General features: G+C 41.8%; 1 protein-coding gene across 1 annotated transcript; it reads left to right on the plus strand.

The window, feature by feature from the left end:
• The first annotated feature begins 919 nt into the window (after positions 1–919).
• On the plus strand, positions 920–9,241 carry LOC149985384 (uncharacterized). The gene is made up of 6 exons (XM_090182748.1): positions 920–1,032; positions 1,261–1,297; positions 1,429–1,829; positions 4,850–8,480; positions 8,634–8,721; positions 9,063–9,241. The coding sequence occupies exons 1-6, from the start codon at positions 953–955 to the stop codon at positions 9,239–9,241; spliced, it is 4,416 nt and encodes a 1,471-aa protein (XP_090038874.1). The 5' UTR covers positions 920–952.
• Positions 9,242–9,810: the final 569 nt, after the last annotated feature.

A 9,810-nucleotide genomic window follows, 5' to 3' on the forward strand; every position in this document is an offset into this window, starting at 1 on the left:
TTCCCTTGATCATCCTTGAGGTATTTCTACAACATGATTGGAGTCCACCTGTGGTAAATTCAATTGATTGGACATGATTTGGAAAGGCACATACCTAAGGTCCCACAGTTGACAGTGCAAAAATCTATTTTAATTCCAGGTTATAAGGCAACAAAATAGGGAAAATGCCAAGGGGGGTGAATACTTTTGCAAGCCACTGTAAATGGTTCAGTTCACATAAACAGTCATTATTTTCAGTTTGAGAGATCATCCCGGGCTTTAACCCGTCTGCTGTAGCTGAGATGTCCCTGGAGGACATAGAACAACAAGACTATGATGTTTCTGACACTGAGACAGTCAGGTAAAGCCACTTACACTCAGTCCAGTTAGATATTCGTGTGGAGATTAAGAGAGAGAGACTAATAAGAAAGAACTTGTTATGGGGCAGGTCAGGCGTCATTCATGGAGTCATTTGTAGGGTCAAGTCCCCAGCCGATCTATTTGAACCGCTCATTATTTGTGGCCATGTATTAACTACTAAGTGAGTCTATGACATGAAAACAGTGGTTAGATTCTGCCATTGGGACTGCTCTGATAATGTTTCCATTCTCTCCTGCTTATGACCATAGAGCCTTGTCCCAGTCTCTAGACCTGCCTGTCTGTGTGGTGGATGACCACCTGACCTCTGAAGCTGTCAATGAGATGGTAAGTTGACCTTGTCATTTCATATTACAACATTAATCCAATAAAATGTTATAGTGATGCTATCATTGGCAATGTTGACATACCACAACCATCTCTGTTGTGTTGCAGTTGTTTAATTGGCCCAACGTTGCCAATGCTCCTCCACTCTTTAATAGTTAATAATTATTTCAGTATGATATTTGTTGTTTATTAAGTTTGATTATTTGCAAGATAATTACATTTCTACCAGGAGCAGAGCAATTGTACCAGGAGCAGAGCAACCTCAGTGATGGAAACCACAGAAGAGGGAAAGCTCAACAATGTGGAACATCTGACACTTATGGACTTCCTTCAAAACCTAACTGAGAAGTATGTTCTGTTTTCTTTGGTACTATCACACCTTCAAGGAAATAGGATCAAATTAGAAACTGATCAATCGGAAAAAAAATGTCATTGCTAGAAAAGTTGTCACATTGCAATTTTGCCAAAACAACTGACACAAAGCAAGTATAACTTCACGATCAGGCAAATAATTAAATAAAAACAATTCTGCCACGCATCCTGATATGACAACATTTATAACAATATTGTTTTCAGGCAATGGAGGGGGATTCGTGAGGGCATGTTTGACCCGGTAAGATCATGTTACTGACAATTTAATCAGATTACCATGAAAACTCTGCCTAATGTTTAACCTTGTTCATAAGCTTTTGAAAGACGCACTATGCAACATTTTAAAACACTTCTTCTGTTTCTGGAATACAGCTGACAAAACAACAGCTTGCCGGCTTGTGTCTGAGGATTGTCCAGTTTTTATCGGACAAGCTGATGCAGATCATCATCCCAGGTCTTTACGAACTACTGGGCATCCAAGATGCTGCCTCCTCTCCATTGTCACAGAGATCTCTCACAGCGTCACTCACCAGTCTGTTAGACGATAAGACTAACACCAAGTCCCGCGTGAGATTTACTGAGGCTGGTGTACCTAAGAGGCCAGGCAGTCGAAAGTCTTACAATAGCTTTCGCATCCCGACTCCCTACCCTTCCTCCAACTGTATGGAGCAGGAAGAGGAAGAAGAGCAGGAATCACATCTTAAGTTCAAGGAGATTTACCTGACTAAGGGCAGTCTGGGCAGTGGAAGCTACCTGCCTAAGGGGGCCATGAGGTATGTTCTTAAAGGGAAATTTAACAACTTCATATTCATCTCCAGCATCACCATATGTGAAAATTACACATTTCCATGCTTTGTAGTAAAAAAAATATAGAGGGACGTAACTGTTTCCAATAGTGCTGAGAAATTAGTGCTTTTTGAGGTTTGTTTGGTTTCCATTCAAATATTTAAAAATAATCACGGTTTTGGATTTCAATACTTTTTTTAGACAGTGAATGCACTATGGATTATGTGTGTTGAATGCTGTAACAACAGATGCTACTGAGCCAGATGTCTATGTGTCAGGGGAGAAGCTCCAGGTGGTATCTGATTTTAAGTACCTTGGCATCATACTTGATTCCAACCTCTCTTTTAAAAAGCATGTAAAAAAGGTAATTCAAATAACCAAATTCAACCTAGCTAATTTTCGATTTATACGAAATTGTTTGACTACAGAGGTAGCAAAACTGTACTTCAAATCTATGATACTCCCCCACTTAACATACTGCTTGACTAGTTGGGCCCAAGCTTGCTGTACAACATTAAAACCTATTCAGTCTGTCTACAAACAGGCTCTCAAAGTGCTTGATAGGAAGCCCAATAGCCATCATCATTGTCACATCCTTAGAAAGCATGAGCTCTTGAGTTGGGAAAATCTTATGCAATACACCGACGCATGTCTTGTATTCAAGATCCTTAATGGCCTGGCTCCCCCTCCACTCAATATTTTTGTTAAACAGAAAACCCAGACATATGGCAGCAGATCCACAAGGTCTGCCATGAGAGGTGACTGTATAGTTCCCCTAAGGAAAAGCACCTTTAGTAAATCTGCATTCTCTGTGAGAGCTTCCCATGTCTGGAATACACTGCCATCAGACACACATAACTGCACCACATATCACACTTTCACAAAATGCTTGAAGACATGGCTAAAGGTCAATCAGATTTGTGAACATGGTCCCTAGCTGTGTGTTGCCGCTTTCCATGTTGTCTGTTGTCTGTAGCTTGTGAGGTGTGGAAACTTTGTTGCTTTTATGAATTTTGTCTTGACGCTTTTTGTTCTATGTTGCTCTGTCTGTATGCTACGTCTTGCTTGTCCTATGTTGCTCTGTCTGTATGCTACGTCTTGCTTGTCCTATGTTGCTCTGTCTGTATGCTACGTCTTGCTTGTCCTATGTTGCTCTGTCTGTATGCTACGTCTTGCTTGTCCTATGTTGCTCTGTCTGTATGCTACGTCTTGCTTGTCCTATGTTGCTCTGTCTGTATGCTACGTCTTGCTTGTCCTATGTTGCTCTGTCTGTATGCTACGTCTTGCTTGTCCTATGTTGCTATGTCTGTATGCTACGTCTTGCTTGTCCTATGTTGCTCTGTCTGTATGCTACGTCTTGCTTGTCCTATGTTGCTCTGTCTGTATGCTACGTCTTGCTTGTCCTATGTTGCTCTGTCTGTATGCTACGTCTTGCTTGTCCTATGTTGCTATGTCTGTATGCTACGTCTTGCTTGTCCTATGTTGCTCTGTCTGTATGCTACGTCTTGCTTGTCCTATGTTGCTATGTCTGTATGCTACGTCTTGCTTGTCCTATGTTGCTCTGTCTGTATGCTACGTCTTGCTTGTCCTATGTTGCTCTGTCTGTATGCTACGTCTTGCTTGTCCTATGTTGCTATGTCTTGCTTGTTCTATGCTGCTATTGTCTATATTGTAATTGTTTTTAATAACCTGCCCAGGGACTGCGGTTGAAAATTAGCCGGCTGGCTAAAACCGGCACTTTTACTGAAACGTTGATTAATGTGCACTGTCCCTGTAAAAATAAATAAATAAAATAAACTCAAACACATAATAAAACAATGAATAAAAGTCCCATGATGGTAGTGACTGTCCATTACTGTTTATGACTTATCAACCATCATTTACTTTCTCATATAAAATATTTATTTGATGACTTTATTATTTCATTCCAAGTCATCAACTCATCTCTATGGAGCTGCTGCTTATCCTGTCTGACAAAATCACTATTTTAGTAGTTCTTCTAAGTAAATAAGACCTACTTTTATGACCGCTGAACACCAACTGTCAATCACTTAGATCATGTATTTCCAGGTAGAGAATCCTCGCAACGCAACTGCTTTTTATCTCTCTCATGCATTCTCTCGTCTCTCCGTCTCAGTCAATGAGGTTTCCGTATCTGCTCCACACAGAGTGGACAAGCAAGTGGGCGTGCAATGGATTGTGGGAATTAATTGCCATATTTTCTGTGCTAAACTATGTAGAATATTGGCCTGTTGGAAACTACAACTCCCTACTACATTGCATAGTTCGTGCTTGATCTGATTTATCTCTACAGAAACTGAGCATCGAGCTCACAGAAGAAGAAAAAAATTAACTATATGGAATTCAAATAATTGAGCCGACGTCGGTCAATTAGTTGTTTAAAAACCGAAAAATAACAAAAATGTTGATTAAATGCTCAGCTCTAGATTCTAATGACATCATCAGTGTGCATCGTGTGATTTTAACCAATTATGAGTAGGCATTTCCTACTAATTGGTTGATGATGTCATAGAAAACACTTATCTTCCTCTTTCTTTTTTACTACAAAACATAGAAATGCCTGTTTTTCACATATGCTGATGTTGGGGTGGTGCTGGAGATGATGAATATGAAGTTGAAACATTTAGAAATTTCCCTTTAACATTTCTTCAAACTGCCTTGTATTTATGATTGTCCTTGAAGTTATTAGAAGTTACAGTATTTGAAGTTTATAGCAATTTGGATTTTTGTAGAGGATAGATATTGCCAGGATAGATGGATATCTACAGGCCAGTTTCAATACAAATGACTTATACAAAATACATTTTATTGGGCTTTAGAAATTAAGCAGTTAGGCTGACATCACACTAAGGTTTTTTCTCAGAGAAACAGCAGCGTTTTCCTCATTGTTTTCAATGGTGCAGATGTATTTGACACACTGAATGTGCATCACAGCCTTACATATTATTTGTTTGACTTTGATGATTTCTGCGTTTTTTTCCCCAAGGACTCTAACCTCTCTGTCTGATGTGCAGAAGAAAACAACCAACTCTGAGACGCTACAAGTCCTCTTGGGTGTCTCAGAGGACACCCTTGTCACCTGTGTGCAGGACAGCCTGCTAGGTTCTCTCTCCAAACTTGCATGCATGTCCAATTCTCCATCTGGAAGTGCAGGCTCTATGATGCTAACCCCTGCTGTAATGGCAGAGTTGGCTAAAGATGTCAAGTCGGCCTTATCAGTGGTCGTTAAGAGTGCCTCCGCAAGTCACACCTCTCTAGTGACACCGGTAAGGGGAGACTCACAGACCAAGGTGACTGAGAGCATGGTGAGAGAGCTGGCTGTTAAACTTGAAAAAGTTGACCAAGAGAGCAAGAGTCTAACAGGGCAAGTCATGACCACCATCTCTGACACAATGGTGGCTTTTGTTGACGAGAACGAACAGAATTTGCTGGAAGATCTGAAGGACAAGATCACGTTTTTGGCATCGCATGTTGGCTTTATTGAGGATCTTGATGCCCTGATAAGGAAATACGAGAGCAGCTACAATATTAGTGAATCTGGTTCCTCCTGCACGCTCACATCTAAGAGCATCCAAAAACTCTCTAGCCGGGAGTTTCAAACATCAGCAATACAAGCAGTGAGTGGAGTTCTTGACAAAAAAGTCAGTAGTTTGAGCTTTCCTAGTTCAGTCATTCAGTCTGAGTTAACAGGTGCTGTATCAGGTCAAACATTGTCTGGCATTGTAAAGACAGAGTCAATTCACCCAGTGGGCTCAGCAGCGTCAGTAGTTGTTAAGACTTTCGTGTCAGATATGAAGTCCTTGGCTGAATCTGAAGAGAGTCCCCAACAGAAGAGTGCCTGGTCTGCTGCTGTTCACATTTACCACAGCATCCAAAACAACTTGAAAGATTATTTCAGCAAGCTTCAGCGATGTGCCTTAAAGAGCATTGTCACATCTGATGACAACATCACAAATGCTGAGTTTAAGGAGACAGTTCCACTTCCTTGCTTAAACATGAAATATAGGCCCAGTAAGAGTGAGCCTCAGTTGCCAGAGTCCACTGGTGAAGTTACTTTACAAAGAGGCCTAAGTGAGAGCTCAAAACTTCTTTGGGCAAAAACTGAGTCAGAAGAAAGCATGCTCCTTCTGACAACTTGCACCCAAGAAGTCATCTCAGAGCTTCTGGTCTTGTACAACACTGAGATGTCAAAGGAGGACGCCCTGTACACTGTTGGAGAAAAAGGATCAGGCTTCTCTATTGAGAGAGAGAAATTTGTAGAGGGTGTTCTGGCTCAGCTTGGGGATATTGCCCATTCCAGGGCCTCATCACCAATAGTATGTGAGTTCCCCTGTCAAATTGAGGACAGCAGAAGTAAGGCCACAGCTTCTTTGACCAGTCTGTTAGATTGTATTAGAAAACTCTCAAGTGAGGAATTTAAGAGAAATGCCACTCAAGCAGTGAGTGAGTTCCTAGTTAAAAAGTCCACCAGTAGCTTAACTAGTGCACAGCCTGCTTATTCTGTAGCATCCAGGTCTTGTTCCATTCAAAACCAGTACACATGGTCAAAGGATATTTGTGCGGATTCTGCTGCCTTTGGCATCATTGAAACATTTGTGGAAGACCTGCAGAGCTTGGCGCAACCTGCAGAAGTAGAGGAGAGAGAACCTGACCTCCAGGAAAATGCACAAAAGCTACAGAGCAGGATCTGGTCTGCTACCACTAGTTTATATAACAATATTCAGAAGACATTAAAGGACTTCATCATTCATCAGCGGAGGTCAGACATGCTGAGCAGAACGTCTAGTCATATACCCACAGAGGACTCTGGACATCTTGGGACTAAGGAGCACATTTGTTTGGCAAGCCAGGACTTGAGGCAAGCTAGTAAGAGTGTGCCTCACTTGCACAGTTTGAACCTTGAAGTGGCTCTACACAGGGGTGTCAGCGAGAGTTCAAAACTTCTCTGGACTGAAACAGACGAGGCTCTACTGACCAATAGTACCAAAGAGGTCATTTCAACAATCTTGACCTCATGCGAGGATCAGGCATCAAATGCACCTTGCTTCTCCACAGTAGGAAAGAAAATATCTGATATGTCCCTTGAGGTCAACATGTTGGTAGGTGGTGTTCTGTCTCAGCTGAAGGACATCTCCTTGTCAAGGTCCCCAACACCATGTGAAGACATGTTTGAACGTCTCCAAGGTTCTCCTGAGCGAACCTCTCCAGTAAGTCTAGATTGCAGCACGGCTGCCTCCAAAGGCATTGCATCTTCCCACAGTCTTTCTACAAAGAGCCTCCAAAAACTCTCTAGTCATGAGTTCCAAACTAAAGCTGAGAAAGGAGTGAGTGAGGTCCTCTCTAGATCATTTAACATTGTGGAGGAAGGTACAACAGATAAGTACCTCCAGTCTGTATCTACATCCACCACATCTACTGATATTATACAAACCATGGTGAAAGACCAGCAGGAGCTCACCCAGACCACCCAATCATCTGACATGGTATCTGGAACCTCCCTGCTCACCACTGGACAGGTTTCTGAGAAAAGGATCTGGTCTGTTGCTCGTAACATCTACTACAGTCTGCAAAGTAAGATTACGGAGTTTCTCAGAAAAGATCTTCAAAGATCAGACACAACACTTGGTTCAATCCAAATCTTTACATATCAAAGCAGTCCTGCTTCACAAAGAGCAAGTCTCGGCCATCTTGAGGTCAACCAGAGCAGTGTTACACCTGGTGGAAACGATGCCTGTGTGGACATTCCGCACAAATTACTACCTAAAACCACTAAGCTCTCAGGATCCATGCTGGAGGATATTGACACGATCCGTTGTAGGAGTGCTGACAGCCAAAATACAAGAAATACCTCTTCTTCACGCTCCTCCATCTCTCTAACACCTACTTCAAAATTAAGGCAGTCGAAATGGCACTTTGCTTTACCCGGGACTCCCATCCCCACTGAGTTTCCTGCTCAGATTGACTTTCCCATTGTTAGAAACACAATCATTGAGGACTTCTTTCACACAGAGGACTTACTTCCTGTAACCTTTGTGGACAAAGTCAGGCAAGCTGCTGGGGTGGTAGTGGACATTATGGTGGAAAGTGTTGAGAACACACAGGAAAATGGACAGGGTGCTTCTCATCTTGACGACCTCCGATCTGCTGTTAGGAAATTGAGAAAAATAATTTCCACTTGGACCATCCACATTTTCAGCCATGAATTGGTGGATAAAGTGATAGCCATTCAGGACAGCCACAGCACTCCACAGGTCTTAACATTGGAAGCAGCCAAAAGTGCTTCAGACTCCATTCTTTCAAGGCTGAAATGGGGAAAGGAACAATGTGCCATATCCAAGGAGCTCTCCTCTCAGCTTCTCCAGATATTTGCTGAAGAGACAGTGAAGTGCTTCCTGAGACAGTGGTCAGATGAGTATGAAAACATAAACTTTGATGTTTCAGTCCAGAACGATCCAAAGACTTCTACTTGCATGGTCATTCTTCAAATGATCACCAAAGCCACTGCTAAATGTTATTTTGAGTCCGCTACCAGCGTGGCCACCAGTGACATTGTAGAAGGCGTGTTTGATTTGGAAAGGGATACCATCAGCAGTACTGGAGAGCAGGTCAATACAAAGGTATAGTACACTTTCATGAATAACACTGCTGTTGACCTTTTATATGATTCTTTGTGTCATGGCATTGCACTGGTTCTTTGCAGTTGATATGCTGTACTTTAAGATATCGAAAACATTTCAGTTTGTTTTAATGTGCCTTTTCCCACCAACCAGGGTTCCAAGAATGTTAGTAAGAACCTCTGTCCTCAAGAGTCTCTGGAGTACCAGCCTCAGAACATTTCCCCTACTGTGTACTTTACAGGTAAGCCCTGCTGCTGTTTAGGCTGCTGCTCAGTCAAGACTGAGACATTATCCCTTTACCATTCCACTAATTCATTTGGAAAGACATTGTACTCCTCTGAGTTGTTACCTATGACATACTGTACTGTGGGCTGGGTGGTAGCCTAGTGGGTTAAGAGGTTGGGCCAGTAACCAATAGGTTGCTGGTTCAGAATCCCTGAGTTCACGAGGCAAAATCTGTCAATGTGCTCTTGAGCAAGGCACTTCATCCTAATTGCTCCTTGTAAGTCTCTCTGGATAAGAGTGTCTGATAAATGAGTAAAAATGTAAATTGATGGCATGCTGGATGGTCTTTCGTTGCAGAGACGATGACAATATCTCATGGCTCCTTTTCTCCAGAGGGAATTTATGATATCGCATCGTCCTTCCCACTTGAAGAGAAGAGTCGCAAACCCTCCCTTTTCACCAGATTGTCTAGATCCATCACGAAAGGCTTTCTCAGCACATTCAAATCTTCAAGGAAAACCAAATTATTTAAATAAATTCCTCATTATAACAACGAGAGCATTCATTTGTTCAGATGAGAATCTAATCGTATTGGTCACATACGCCGAAAACAACTGTGAGATGCTTTATTACGAGCCCATTCCCAACAATGCAGAGTTAAAAAGTAAGAAAATATTTTCTAAATAGTAACACAATAACAATAACAAGGCTATATACAAGGAGTACCAGTACCGAGTCAATGTGCATGGGTGCGAGGTAGTTGAGGTAATACAGTATGTACAGTGCCTTGCGAAAGTATTCGGCCCCCTTGAACTTTGCGACCTTTTGCCACATTTCAGGCTTCAAACATAAAGATATAAAACTGTATTTTTTTGTGGTGAATCAACAACAAGTGGGACACAATCATGAAGTGGAACGACATTTATTGGATATTTCTAACTTTTTTAACAAATCAAAGACTGAAAAATTGGGCTTGCAAAATTATTCAGCCCCTTTAATTTCAGTGCAGCGAACTCTCTCCAGAAATTCAGTGAGGATCTCTGAATGATCCAATGTTGACCTAAATGACTAATGATGATAAATACAATCCACTTGTGTGTAATCA

Source organism: Oncorhynchus mykiss, chromosome 1 (assembly GCF_057628025.1).
Source record: "Oncorhynchus mykiss isolate SJ-2025 chromosome 1, ASM5762802v1, whole genome shotgun sequence".
Lineage (NCBI taxonomy): Eukaryota > Metazoa > Chordata > Actinopteri > Salmoniformes > Salmonidae > Oncorhynchus > Oncorhynchus mykiss.

Excerpts from the sequence above, each read along its gene's own strand:
- LOC149985384 (XM_090182748.1), top strand. The coding sequence starts at position 953 with ATGGAAACCACAGAAGAGGGAAAGCTCAACAATGTGGAACATCTGACA. Across the intron at positions 1,830-4,849 it reads CTGCCTAAGGGGGCCATGAG|GACTCTAACCTCTCTGTCTG; the intron begins GTATGTTCTTAA and ends TTTTTCCCCAAG. Across the intron at positions 8,722-9,062 it reads CCCTACTGTGTACTTTACAG|AGACGATGACAATATCTCAT; the intron begins GTAAGCCCTGCT and ends CTTTCGTTGCAG.